At 37.6% G+C, this 14,901-nt stretch overlaps 1 protein-coding gene across 1 annotated transcript; it reads left to right on the forward strand.

The window, feature by feature from the left end:
• The first annotated feature begins 1,953 nt into the window (after positions 1–1,953).
• Positions 1,954–10,842, forward strand: LOC142344428 (uncharacterized). Its single transcript, XM_075396066.1, has 5 exons — positions 1,954–2,904; positions 4,565–4,949; positions 5,486–6,394; positions 8,471–8,672; positions 9,113–10,842. The coding sequence occupies exons 1-5, from the start codon at positions 2,235–2,237 to the stop codon at positions 10,679–10,681; spliced, it is 3,735 nt and encodes a 1,244-aa protein (XP_075252181.1). The 5' UTR covers positions 1,954–2,234; the 3' UTR covers positions 10,682–10,842.
• Positions 10,843–14,901: the final 4,059 nt, after the last annotated feature.

Genomic DNA, 14,901 nt, shown 5'->3' on the forward strand with positions numbered 1-14,901 from the left:
TCCGATAGTCAACTGGAACACCAACACCAAGGTTCATCAGGCAACTAAACTGGTTACCTATGCAGAAACGTGTTCTCTTTTGGCCATCGCTGAATTCATCATACCTACCGAGATCCAGAGTACCTTAGATCACTTGTTTTTCTTATGAATAATGTTATAAGACGCCATTAAGTATAGAACCCTTGAATTCCTACTGTTAAGGCGGCTTTTAGAATGAGGTCAATTCGTCCTGCCTTTCCTCGTCAGGGAACATACTGCCATTTGTATTGAGGCTATTACCTGACGAACTTATTTTAAAAAAAATGATTTCTGAATATTTTGTACAGCACTCTTGATTACTTAAATGGTCCCTAATCCTATCATGATAATAGTTTTGGCTACCAATTTCTTAAGTTCTTTTCTGGAATTTTAACTTTGCTAGACAGCAATTTATTTTAATATACCTAATTTTGCGCCTTTTTGACGTCTCTAGGCTAATTTGACTCCTCTTCTAATGCCGCGCTTGATCTGCAGAGAAATATCATCAACAAAATCAAACAGGATCAACCCATAAACACCAGATTTAGATGCCCAGTGTTTGAACTTCTTGCTAATAAGTCTTAGTTACCATGTCCAATGTTTATTGCTATTGATGTCAATCCCTGTATCCTCTCATTAAAGAACAGGGGTATGTGTGACTGTAAATATCAGTCAAAAAGGGTTGTACTTATGAAAAGTTTTTTTGTGCAATCATTTTTTTCGGTTCTTTTTATGCAATGGGAATATATGGTGGCTATTTTCCGGCAATTTGCTGGTATGTTTTCGTGCTTAAGATTCTTTTGGTGTTTTTGATCATTCTTTTGGTGTTTAAGATCATATGGTGTTTTTGTTTTTTATAGAAATTTGAATATCTATGCGTGCTTGAGACAGTTTTAACAGCGGCAATCAGAACAAAGAAATGAGTTGACAGCGAAAAAAAATCGGAAGTTTAATCTCAATTTAAATCAATCCTCGAGAGAGACGATCTGAAATATTTGATTGGCTTCCGAAACTAAAAAATTATACGTTTCATTTTGGTTTAATTTGCTAACTTAAAAGATCAAGATTGCAAATTCTTATAAAGGATGCAAATTCCAGACACCTATTCGTCGATGTTTCTGCATTAATTGTTTATTAGCTATCATTTTTAAGCTCAGTGTTTGCAGGCAAATGCATTTTATTTTTCAACTTTATCTAATAACTATTTTTTGTTTCCAGATTTGATAATTGTCGAAAGAAAAATGTTTTCTGTGGAAAATTTCAATTTTGAGAAGCATAATACGGCTCAGTTATTGTTTTTTGTTTTGCCGGCTTGGTATTTATATTGAGTCTTTCGTTATTATTTAGTCTCTGGATAGCATTGAGACGGTAATTTTCTTAAAAATTTCTTGCATAATTTTCGGGAGAGAACGAAACGGCCTGCAATATAGTTCCTTATATTTTCTTTGAAAATGTTGATAGAAGTTTGAAAATAGAAGACACTATTCTGATTAACAATAGTGCTGAATATTGATATTTGCAGGCTTTTTATCCAAAGTACAGGTTAAGCTTTAAGCAATAATATCTCTCATATTATTTAACAATGGTTTAACTCAATACAAATTTATAGATTGCAAAATGGAAAGCCTCTTCGCAACGTTGAAAATACTTATTTTGCATTGTTATTTTTTATTGTTGAGATGTCAGTATTTCTCATTTTAACATTTTGCGGAATTGTTTCTCTACAAATCTGCAGTAAGCGGTTTTTGCATGCTTGAAATTTTGTTATTTAATTGGCAACTAATGCGATGCTCTTCGCAGATTTGCTACATAATATGGTGCAATGGCTTGCTCAGCGTCTCTGTAAAAATGTTTGTTTTTTGCTTTTAGTTGTTTTGGAAAGAATTGTCATGTGACTGTTTTAGTTTCGCGTGACTTGACAAAAACTTAGTCATTTTACTGTGACGTATTTATATTTTCAGAGCTGAGAATGGTATGAGCTGAATGTGAATGTTATTATTTTGTTTTGGCAGCGCGCTTAATTGGAGCTCTGCTTTGCGTTGAGTTTGCTTATGCTAAACAAGCAGCCATTTTCTGGTCAAACTTGCGTACTCTCCAAAGTAGGTGAAAATGCGTTGGTAGATCGTGTTTGTTATCTCCACGATAAGTAAACATTTGATCCAGTTGTATATAGCATTAACACAGTTGTGTTGTATATTAAGAAGGCCTTTAAAAGCATGGAGCAGTCCCTGTCAAGTAATAGCCTCTCTGGCCTTTCGTCTACTGGGAACGGCGGTAGGAATCAACTGTCTAACCAGCAACAGGGAGCCACTGGAACTAATTCAGCCGCTGGCGTAAATATCAACAACGCTTCCAATGAGAACACAGAACTGCACGACTCCTCGCTAGAAGAAATCCGGGGTTTGAGTTGCCAGATTTGTTATCAAAACTTTTCACGAGACGGTGAACACGTGCCTAGAAACCTGCAATGTGGGCATAGTTATTGCACCTCTTGTCTTAATCGTTTGGTGGGACAGTACTGTATTGGAACCGTCCGCTGTCCGACCTGCAAACACGAAACTCTCATTAACGGATTTATGGACGACGTTCACCAACTGCCCAAAAATTTTGGCGTCCTTGAGATTCTGGCTGCCCAAGAAGAGGATCCGCAGCGCCAGGGCCGAAGGAACCCGGCAATGCCCAAGCGACCGCCGCCAAAACCCCCAAATCCCCCCTCTAATGGTGGAGGAGCAAGTACTGCTGCCACTGGGCTGTCTGTGGGAAGTACCAGAATGATGCACAGCGGATCCAACTCTTTGGGGTCGAGTGGGGGTTCTATTGGTATCGCTGCTCCGCCTTCAAACTATGACATATCTCCATATGAAATGCGCTGCCAAGTTCACGAAGGTAACATAAATTTTGTAGGGAATTTAGAGCTTCCACCCATTTATTTACAATATTGATGAGGCTATTGATTACCAGGCTTTATTTATAATTTGGTCATTTTTCCCCAATCCTTACAATTTGTTTAACGTTTATTCTTTTAACAGCTATCTTATTTTTAGTACTGAACCAGACCCTCTTTGTTAACGACTTCAACGATCATAATAGCCGTTTATTGCTCAGAAAGTTCTCGAGGCCTTATTTTGAACAATTTTAATCGTTTTATTTTAGTGGCTTGTGTAAAGTATTTATTAATTGCTCTCGAACGAAGTTCGTATCAATTATTGTAAACGTGTTGGTCTTTTTATGCAAATTTTTTGCGTGACAGTTTTCGCGATTTTCTTCTAGAACATTCTTTGACTTCTCAACTGATTTTTTCACGCTTTCGTTCTTTCATTTTTGAATGATCTCTATTGCTCTCACTCCGAAGTAAAGCTTGTTGTGAAAATAAAATCGATTGCAACAGAGCAGCAAGAAGGGCCTGATAGCCGAGTGGGCAGTGGTTCTGGTGAGGGATCGGGAGGTCCATTGTTCGAATCTCGGGGTGGTCAACTATTTTTGTACCCCTAAATAAAAATTTATGTAGGCTACAGCCCCTGAATTAAATTGTATCGCCTGTCATTCGAGAGCAATTCTTCCGACATTTGTCGGGTTATTCATTTATTGTGGCAAAACGTCTGAAACAACTCAAATAGAACAGTTGTTTTTTGGTGGCCTAGACAAAAATAATGCCGCTGTAGATTGATAATGACCCCCGTAATAGTTAGTTTTACAAATTTTAATGGATAATCCCACCACTTAAAATGATGTTACTATCACTATGCTATGCAAACCATTTTCAGTATAAAACAAACGTTAGGTTGTTCAAATGACACACAATGAAAACATGAAAACAAATTTTGTTGACGTTGGAAAAGGAAACAGTGCCCATGCAAGAATACTGAACGTAAAAAGTAAGTTAGCACCCCCGCCCTAGTTTTACCTATTTTTGACGCAATAATACTATCTTGTAACTTTCAATCAAATTTCGGATAAAATTTGTACACCATTGATCCCGCTGGTCTTGTCTACTTATGAAATTCAGATATGTAACTGTAAGTTACCAGATACCCAGAGTAAAGGAGACGAACAACATTCAAGTCTCACAAGAAGAAGAAAAATTGTCACCATATCACATTTTTTAACATCCTTTCTCTCTCTGTTTAACGCAAATGCAAACTCAATCGTAGTTGAAAACATGTGAAAACATATCGCATTTTGAGACAACTTTCTTTCAACAATGAAACTTGGATGGAGTTCGTCAAATTCACATTGGGATATCTTGTTAACTTTGCCTATTATCTGTACTTTCTAGGTTGGCAAGACTACTAGCCAAGGGGATCAATGTTGTAATTATTTCCAAAATTTGAATACAAGATGTAATAATAATTATAATTTTGGTTCCTGCGTAATCGCAGCGGAACAGCATTAGGCTACTGCGACCTGTTCTCAGCTGCCCTTTTTCTTATTAGAAAATATTGCGTCAAAAATTGAATTTCGCAAAACTAGGGCTTACTTTTGACGTTCAGTATACTTGACCGAAATGTTTCAAATGATCAATTTAAAGGAATATGTTGTGTTGCAGGAGAACCGATGAAAGTGTTCTGCAAAACATGCAATGAACTAATTTGTATTTACTGCCAAGTCTACGGCTCACATCAGCAACATACATGCGAGTTAGTTTCACAAACCGCAGAACAGGGCAGACGAGAGGTGATCTCGATGTCCGAGAATTTAGGCAGAAGTAAAGAGAACCTTCTGCTCGCTCGTCAGATCATAATCGAAACTATATCTGCGGTTCGTCACAAGGAAGAAAAGACCATTCGTGAGGTTACACACCATTTTGACACTATGCGGAAGAGAGTTCACAAGCGGGAATGTCAGTTGAAAGACATGGTCAAGTGCAAGACGTCTCAGAAGATTGCGGCTTTGGAGGCGCAGGAGAGAACCATTTCTGATCTCATCGATCGGTTAGAAGTCCACTTTTAACTTCAAAGTCACAATTTAATTGTTCTTCATAGCTGCGGTAACTTTTTTGAGAACTTAAGTATTTGAAATGACAGTGAATTGTAAGCATAATCTTTAAACGTGCATTCCGAAATGGAAATTTTGTCAAGGTAGTTGAAATTTTGGCATACATCTGGGTTTTCTTTTCGTATGCAATATTTCTTGGACCCATTTGCCTTTTCGGGGGGTTTCTCGCCCTCAACTTGATTTTTGTGTTGTCTATTTCGCTCTCATTCAACATTTTAAGCAGCTGAAATCAATCGATTTCGTTTGCTATTTGGCGTCAGTCAAGGACAGTTCCAAACGAGAAGCAAAATTTTCGTTCAGACTTTAGTTTAATGACAAAAGGCGCGATAATGATCTCTAGTTACTCGTTTTTTAAGCCTTTAAACGTAGAAGTTGAGACCCCTGTACCGTCATTTGAGAGCAATTTGAGCTGTCATGTTTTGAAGCTGTAGAATTCTATTTCGAATTGAGCCTGAACAATTTATGTTTTCAGATGTGAAGTAACTCAAAGGGTGTGTACGCGGTCATTGACAGAAGACGATGTGACTGTTGTGCAAGAGAAGGATGCCCTTTTACACGAGATGACAGCTTTATCCGACATATCAACCGAATGCGAACTGGCTCCCGTTTGCATTGACAACATTCTATGCATGTTACCGCGAGATGCCTTCGACGTTATTATGATTCACGGGACGGTCGAGGAGTCAACATCCTCAGAGCAGGATCCGCTTGGCAATCTTGCAGATATTGCGTCCAGTTCTAGACAAACTGACGTAGGGTTTGGCGATCGGGTTTGGGCAGAACCCGTCGAGGACAATTTAACATTTTTACCCAATCCGCCTAGAGATGATCTGGAGTTGGGTTCTAATGGGTTCAGGCAAACACGGCGCGGAGTGAGTCAACGGGCCCGGGGTAGACTTGCAAATCCGATTGGACCACATGACCTTTTTCCGATTGGAGGGGGAGGTCTGATGCAACAACTGGCATCGGATGTTCCGATCATTAATCCAGCAAGAATGAATCATGCCAGACATCGATCATTGTCCCATCATTCCGGACGTCAGAGAGCAGACTTGAATGCGAGCTACTCTTCGACTGAAGAACAACTTCGATCCTCAATTGAGGAAGCTATCAGGGCTGTACAGAATGCAGAGATAAGAGAATCGCGAGGAACTAGAGGTGGAATGATGACTCCCCAGTGTCCGAGAGAGGCGGCTGCGCAAGCTGCCATTAAGAGGCAACAAGTTACTCAAAACTTGGTAGGGAACATTTTGAGTGTGGTGAGGCCGGCGTTAGAAGAGCAGAGCTCTGAAGAGGGACAGGCAGTTGATGACACTCAGCTTACGAGTAACTTGACGACCATTGAGTCAGCTATGCACGAGATACAGAGTGCTGTTTCAAGGTAGAGAATGAAGTGTGCCTTTAAAATTCAGTCATCTGTTACAACTGATTTTTTTGTCCATTTGATCCCATTTGGGCATTTCTTCGACAGTTAACTGGTTTGTCAGATTGTGCATTGTAGTTCTGAAAAAAATAGCCAAACGTTCTGAAAATTAGGGCATCCCATTTTGATGCACGAATTCATTCTTTTATTACTGCGATTTTTTGCGTGACCGCTTTTTCGTCTGACCCTTTTGACTTTTCACCTCCCCCCCCCACACACACACACACACAACCCCCTTATGCTCACCTGACGCTAACTACCACCTCCCTTAATTAATCTAAAGCTGGCCTCCCTAAGCCGCAGCTGGCTACTGAGGAAACCAACTGCTGGCCAGTCGTTTGAGAGCAATTTACCGGCGTTAGTCGCTTATTAATAGCCGCACAGCGGTAGCTGGGGCTATTATTGGCCTTCTCTTGGTTTTTTACAATTCAAAGAATTTGAATTGTATTGGGGCACTGTCTTTTAAGATCTGATCACACATTTTCATGATTTTTGAAGTCAAATTGGATTAGTGATTTTGGTCACGCCGAAACAGGAATTAGAGCGAAAAAGCGACTGGTTTTGTGGCGTGAAATTTTTTCGCTCTAATTTTAAAGTAGAGTGAGAAAACGGTGTTTGAACAAAAATTCGCTTTCTCGCTAGTGGTTTTTTGTTCACATGTGACATTTTCACTTTGATTTTTACTTTTTTTTCAGTTTTTTGGATCGGATTTTTTTCCAAATGGTTTTCCCAATCCATTCATAGTTCATTCTAGGCCTAGTTTTTTTGTTTGAGCCAAATTTCCATTTCTCGCTAGTGGTTTTTTGTTCACATGCGGAATTTTGACATTGATTTTCTGTTTTTTTAATTTTTTTTCTTATTTTTTTAGAAATGGTTTTCCCAATCCACTCATAGTCCGTTCTTGGTATAATTTCTTGCTTAGTCAATGAAAATTCTTTGAATTATACGTAAGGACTTGTCCTGCTATGTTTTTACAATTCAAAGAATTTGAATTGTATTTGGGTGGTGTCTTTTTTTTAAGATGTCTTTACAGATTTTCATGATTTTTGAAGTCAAATTGGAGTAGTGATTTTGGTCACGCCCAAACAGGAAGTAGAGTGAAAAAGCGAGTGGTTTTGCGGCGTGAAATTTTTCCGCTCTAAATTTAAAGTAGAGTGAGAAAACGGTGTTTGAACGAAAATTCGCTTTCTCGCTAGTAGTTCTTTGTCACATGCGGCAATTTGACGTTGATTTTTACTGTTTTTTCGATTTTTTGGATCAGATTTTTTTCTAAATGGTTTTTCCAATCCATTCATTGTTCATTCTAGGTCTAGTTTTTTGTTTAAAACAAATTTCCGTTTCTCGCTAGTAGTTTTTTTTACATGCGGCAATTTCACTTTGATTTTTACTGTTTTTCGATTTTTTGGGTAGGATTTTTAAAAATTGTTTTCCCAATCCATTCATAGTCCGTTCGAGGTCTAGTTTTCAGTTTAGTCAATGAAAATTCTTCGAATTGTACGTCAGGACTTGTCCTGGTATGTTTTTTGTTTCTTCTTCAAGGTTTTTGTTACGACCTTATGATGTCACAACCACTTCAAATCTGCTTTTTGTTCATTCGTTCATGCAATTTCAACTGAAATACGTGCATGACATCATATTCGCTCTTATTGGAGCGAGTTTTTTGTTCATTCGCGTGATTATATTTTGGGTCACAAATGACTTACCTAACTCTCAAGAATGACTTCCTCACTTTGGGGGGAATTGACTTTTATTTACTTTAATTCAAAGATATAAGGTCATGTGAATGTATGTCACTCTAATTGAAGGTTTTTTGAGAGCAGCTAATAGAGGCAGCAATAACACAGATTCGTAATCGAAATATAACATCTCAGCCTTTAATAAAAAGACTTTTGGTCTGTCTTTTTTACTGTTTTTTTAGACTGCAGATCTACAAAGCTGTTGCGGCTATTTTCTGGAAATCTGCCAGCCATGTTATTTATTGTTCATGCTTTGAAACGAAGTTATAGTTACCTAACTTCGCCTTTATGCTTTCAGCGCTCGAGCAACTTTGGAAGAATCTATGGGCCATAATCCAATCAATAATTCACCAGGAAATGGGGATGACTCCAATGGATCGTCAACTGCCTCTTCAACGACACAGCAGGCCTCGCCAGACTCTGGCTCATTCGAAGTTGCTCGGCCTTCAGTCCAGTCTGGTGACGAAGAAGAAGCTGACGATGGTCGAATTTACGAACAGGTAAATGCGATATTTTTTATTCGTAAGTACCTTTGACCTCTGTTAAGCAATTTTGTGTATTCATTAACCTGTGTGAACAAATTTGTAAGGGTTTCTTCATTGATGATGAATTGTTAAAACAAATGAGAGGTTGCGGTTTGATCATTAGAAGGTGTATTATATTTGGTCATATGGGTAAGAATTATTAATCAGACTAAGCGCTTTGTTCTGAAACTGTTGCTAAATTATTGCAAAGATTGGATGTGCCAAAATAAAAAATTGAGAATGTGTTAAATACTGACTCAAAAGCAGACAGGAATTATTAGCTGCCGTGTCCTCAAACGTTCGAGGACACGGAAAGAACCTGCAAACAAAAACGGTTTTTCGCTTTCGTTTGAACTTTTGCCTCATTTGTATGACCACTCCTCTATATGCTAAACTTGACATTCTATTCTACGCAGGTTTCTGATGGTGAAGTTGACAATGAACAGCCTCCGTCTTCTCAAGTCAGTATTGGCCAAATTGTCCCGGAAATGCTCCCGCAACATCCTATCTCGGATATGGTTCCAATGGCGTCTAATGGCCAGATACCAGGAGACGTGAGTCCGCTTTATCATGTTTATGACTCGTCCAACTCTGCAATTTATCATACTGTCAACCCATCACCTGTAAGTCAGCAAACCAGGATAAATTACAACTCGGACTCCTCTGATGATCGATTGCCGTTGACGATAAATGGAGAAGATATATACGACGGACCTTACTACAGCTGCGATTGTGGCGAGGATTCAGTTTCTTGTAGTTGTTCCGAGTGTAATTCCGCCGACGAAGATGAAGACAATGACTCAAATGTGATGATCAATGGTCGGGGCCAGGGAGCTACTGCGGGGCGTTCCTCGGGTTGCAGACAGCGCCAGTTTTTTTCGGGCATTCCAAACCATTTGGATCTGAGCTCGTCTCTGGAAAATCAAGCTGCACTGCAAATGATGCATCCGGCAATCATGCGACGCTATCGGTTCCAAAATGACTCGCATGGAGATCCAGTACCTGCTCAGATTAGTGGAGGTTCGAGAGATCAAAACAATGAAGATATGGGAACCATGAGCAAGCTGTTGAATAGAATGAATTTAATAAAGAACAAAAGTAAGAATTCTGGAGCCAGAAAGAAGCATCACCACAAATCAAGCACGCCCACCCATCGTCCGAGAAATGCGAGAGCTAGGGCAACTAATGAACACCACACCAATGTTCTGACGTCTTCAAGTGGGTCTTGTGGGCCATTTTTCTTGTCACCAAATCGAAATTGCTCAGGTCAAGGAACGAGCTCAAACGCCGGGGTTCCTCACAGTAGTCACGCTTCGATGCCGTCAGGCGGTACCAGGCCAAAGACTTCGTCCACCACCCAGAAGCAGAAATCTGTGAAAAAGACGAAGACTACTCCTAGGTCAAATGAACCAAGGAATCAGCGACAACAAGATGTTGTGGGGCGCGGTATTTCAGCTGAGTCACTCGCCACTAACGGCCTTAACCGAGGAGTTGCATTGAACAGTGAATCACATCATAATTTATCACATTCGTCACTCGCAAATTCGTTACCAAAATGTGTCAACCAAAGTAATGGATCCTGTTTAAGCGGCGAGCGGGCCCTGTTCGCTTGCTCTTTCTGCCAGAAGAAGTATTGCCATATATGTGCTGTACATGCAGCCGGCAAGAAATGCTCCAAAAAACCAAACAAAACTCACTCGATTGTGGCGTTGGACGAGGACTTAAACGATGGCAACAGCAACCCGAACGCAAACTTGAATGTGCCAAAAAACCCAGATAGTGTGAGTCATACTTTCATGCTCAAGTGCACGAACTGCGGTGACGTCAGTGAATTCAAAGTGAACTCGAAGGCCTGTAGTAAATGTCGCGCAGATTTGCAAGTTGATCTAAACCTGTATAATCCGTGCCCGAATTGTGATCTTCTGAACTCGAAAGACGCAATTGCCTGCGAACTTTGTTCATCTGATATCATTCCAATTAATTAACTTGTTCATAAGATTTAATAGAACTCACTGTTCGCTTTAGTTTGTAATTTTTGTTCTCTTTGTAGTAACTTTTTACTGGCTTGAACTGATTGTTGTAAATAAATCATTTGAACGGCTTATGTAAATACGGTAGATTGAGAATTAACATATTTTCTGTTGCAGTCTTTTTGCTTTCTGTCGTATTTCCATTTCTTTTTTCGAACCTTGCACATTTATTTGGAGGCTTGGAGTTTTCTGATTTCTGCGTGTTTTCAATTGTTCTGATTAATATTTTTTTAGCGCAGAAATGCAAAGGTGGAGATAAAAAAGGTATACTGGAAAGCTCCCGAAAAACAATGAATCCATTTGGAGCCTTTTACAAATTTCTTACCTTTTAACTTTTTGTCTACGCTTGAAATATACGGAGGATATTTTGTGAAAGCGATCCCTTGAAATAGCTTTTAATCACTCAATTGTAGCAGTTCGAAAGATCTACAATGGCCAGGTGAAACCGTGGAATTCGGACAAGTCAAAACCATTTTCAGGTCACATTCCAATGAAATCGCATTTACGCCCGCATTTACAATAGTAAAATTGAATTCTGATTAGAAGCATCTGAAATACTTATTGGTTCGCTAATTTAATGAACGAATTTTTCAAAGTGTCAGTAAACCCTTATTTGTCCGAAATGACATACGAACAGAGTAATTTTTCAAAACATTCAATTTCACGGTGCTTTATAACGTCAGTATATTCTGAGCGTCAATACAGAAATGGATCGCATTATTAATTGCGCTCAAGCGAAACTTGAAGCATTATGTAAGTGCTGGTGGTCTTTTCGTCCGACCATGTGACTTTGATTTGTTGTTGATTGCTCTCGTAGAGAAGCAATTATTGTAAGCGTGTCTTTTATACAAAATTTTCGCTTGACCGTTTTGACTTTTCGAGTGACTTTTACGCCCTTGACTTTTTGCGTTTCGCGTGATCTAAAATTCCCTCTTAATAACAATTTCAATTGGCGGCAATTTAATGCTCAAAGTCAAATGAAAAGTGCGCCGTAACTGGTGCCATTTTTCACTTTAAATCTTAATAGTGGTATATGTTAACCTATAATGTGGTTACTTGAAGCGCACTATTGAACTTCTTAGTCCCATTTAGGCTCCCTCGCGACTGACGCAAGCTGCAATTGATTAGAGCTCCCACTAGTCGTTCGAGAGCAAGTCTTCCGACGTTTAGTCGGTTATGTTTCTTAATTCTCTTTTTTGTCGGAGAGAAAAATTGAAAACGATTTCTTAAGATAAACTGAGGAGAGTAAACTCAAAAGTCTTTCAGCAAGTAATATTTTAAAAAAGATTAAAATAGAAACTAGTTATTTCTCTTGTTATTTTATACTACTTTAATACATTATGTGCCTGGAAATCATGCAGAAGCAATCAGTATGCATTAAAAGAGGAAAAGGCTAAGTACATTTTCCGATATGAAAAAAAGGGGAGATCTATGCTGTCTCTTCTTCCATGGGTTTCGTAAATCTATCCCTCAAACATATTTTTCCAATTGGAGTGCTATTGGAGACTTTACGGAAAATCAGTTTTTGAAAATAAGATGAAACAGCTTTTATTTTTAAATTCCAGATATAGTTTTGAATTTGACTATTTCTTCGTTCGTAGAAGTTTTATCAGTCCTTAAAATGCAGATAAGATAAAGATTTATCAGTTCTAAGATATAGACAAAAAGGCAGTACCTGAATTGCAGAAAAGATCAGCTAAAATCTGTTTAATACTCTTTAAAACGAGATTTCTTTAATTTATTTTGTTTACTCTGTATTGCCAATCCAACGGTCAAACATCCTGTCTATTTTAACAAGATCTATATACAAGAACATCAGAGTTCGTGTATCAAGAATCAGTTGATGTGAATTTAAAAGTTTTATACTATACTAAGATAGCGAAGACCAAATGAAACAAATTTACCACATGGAGAACAACGTAGAACTAACGCAAGATTTTTTTGTCACCGTTTTGTTTTTCCTGAACACCCAAGTTGACATTTTTAAATTTTTCAAATACCGATAAATTTGTAAGTTAGTTTAAGAATCCTTTAGTTTGTAGGGTTGTTGCATTTAATAATCGGTGATTGGAAGTGAACTTACATCTGACACGAATTGTTAAATGAGTTTTGAGAATTCTGTGATGACGCTAGAAATTGGTACTCACGCTAGAATTTGTTTTCAATTCTTCTTCGAAAAAAAAGTTGACTTTTTTCTACAGCGTAACGACACAGCCAGCTTAATTCACTCAATTTTTGTTGTTGAATCAATTTCAATATTGGCCTGAGTTGTAATGTTAGATTTGCTGTATGGTTGAAGGAAGAATTAACTTACGGTTTACGTTTCTATATTTACAAGCTTTTTTTGCAGCAAGTGCTATGCACTATAAAAGTATGAGATACGCCTGAATTATGTAGCAAATTTTTTGTTAAATTTTCCCCCTTTGAACATAGGAAACCGTTTTTTGTTCCCATCGACATTTTTGATTCCAGATTAAGAATTGTTTTATTCTTTTTTGAAGTCTGTGAATTTTTTTATTGCAGTCCAGGAATAATTTTTTGGTTTCTCGGGACAATTAACGGAAGTAATCTGGTTTCCAGATTTTGAGATGGTTGAGTATTTTAGTTGGACTTAAAGTTATACTGCCGAGATCAATTTTCGCTTTAATAGGTAACAATAAAACGGAAATTATCTTCAAAAAAGAACATTGTTAATTTCCTCTGGTACACATTAGAATGAAAAACAAATGGTAGAAGAGGCAATGTAAGGTTAAGAATATAACATTATGTAAAATTATAAAATCATTAAATTACGCAACTAAAATGTGACATTATATTAGTAAAAATGGCTGGAAATGCGATTATAAAACGTTCTCACAATTTTATATGTACATCATGAAGATTGAAAAAAAAATTAAAATCGAATGCTCTCAATGTCATCGTTCATATCAGTTACTTTTGGGTCTTTCAAAAATTCTTTCCAAAAATATTCATTCCGTTCTTTTTTTAAGGAAGCTTTCGATGCTGTTTTCAGTCTAATATTTGAAGGCAGACTATTTTAAATTGGAATGGCCTGTGCAATAAAAGAATTAGTTAAAAACTTATTGTTCTTTCTTATTTCGAACGTTATTTTTTTGATCTGTCATGTTGTTTTATTCTCATGGTAGAGAGAGGTTCAATTTTAGATGCTGGAAGATCGTTGCTGAGTAAGCGAAAAAATATTTTGAGCAATGATATTTCAAGAGAAAAGAGACTGGTAATATTTTGTTGCGAAGTTTGAGATCTGTGGACCGATCGTACTTTCTCCTATTAAAAATGGTTTTTATTCCCCAATTCAATTGTTTTTCTAAAGTTGTGAGTAATGACTTTTGCAACCCTATCAAAATTAAAGCGGAATAATGTAGATGGCTTATTACTATTGCATTAAGCAATAAGATTTTCGTTTTCTCTGGTAAATTTTTACTTAGTGTATTCAAAACCTTTATTCCACAAGCCATTCTCTGAAGAATCACTTCTCCATCAAAGTTTAGTTTGCTATCAATAATTACGCCAAGATACTTCACACTATTTTTCTTCATGTAAAAAATAATTCAAGTTGATCATTATGAGTACTTTTCTTGTACATACTAACCGCAAAATATACAAAAATGATCGCTCGATTTCGAGTTTTCGACCCACTTGCATGTCTTTTCTCATTTTGCTTTCTTTCTAATAAATTTGAAAAGTCATTGACGAATCTGTGCTGCCTCTATAAGGCGAAAGATTTTTGTCAAACAACTGCTTCAATGATACATGTCTGAAAGTTCGTGCGAGTTCTTTGACTTTCAATTATCTCCCAGATTTTTTGTTCACATTTGTGTTGGATGATCACATGCCACAAATGGGCTAAAAGGATTGAATAAATTCTTCATTTTTACCCCTTTTGAATTGATAGTGTCATGAGATCAGATATTGACTCTTAAGAATAGAAGGCCTTGAAGTATCATGTGACAGTAGTGACGAATAATTGAAAGATCATCTGTTTTCAGTCGTAATTTCCCCTGTTGTGAATTAGAAATAAAGTAACAGACCTTTTCTGCCTCATCTTCAAATTGCCAAAGTCAACTGTTCCAATTATGCGTAAATTAGCTAATTCTGAACAGCAGATGTTCGTTCAAATTTGTTTCCTTTAAGATTCTAATTTTCAATTTGGTATC

The sequence above is a fragment of the Convolutriloba macropyga genome, chromosome 8 (genome assembly GCF_964194025.1).
Source record: "Convolutriloba macropyga chromosome 8, txConMacr16.3, whole genome shotgun sequence".
Classification (NCBI taxonomy): Eukaryota; Metazoa; Xenacoelomorpha; order Acoela; family Convolutidae; genus Convolutriloba; species Convolutriloba macropyga.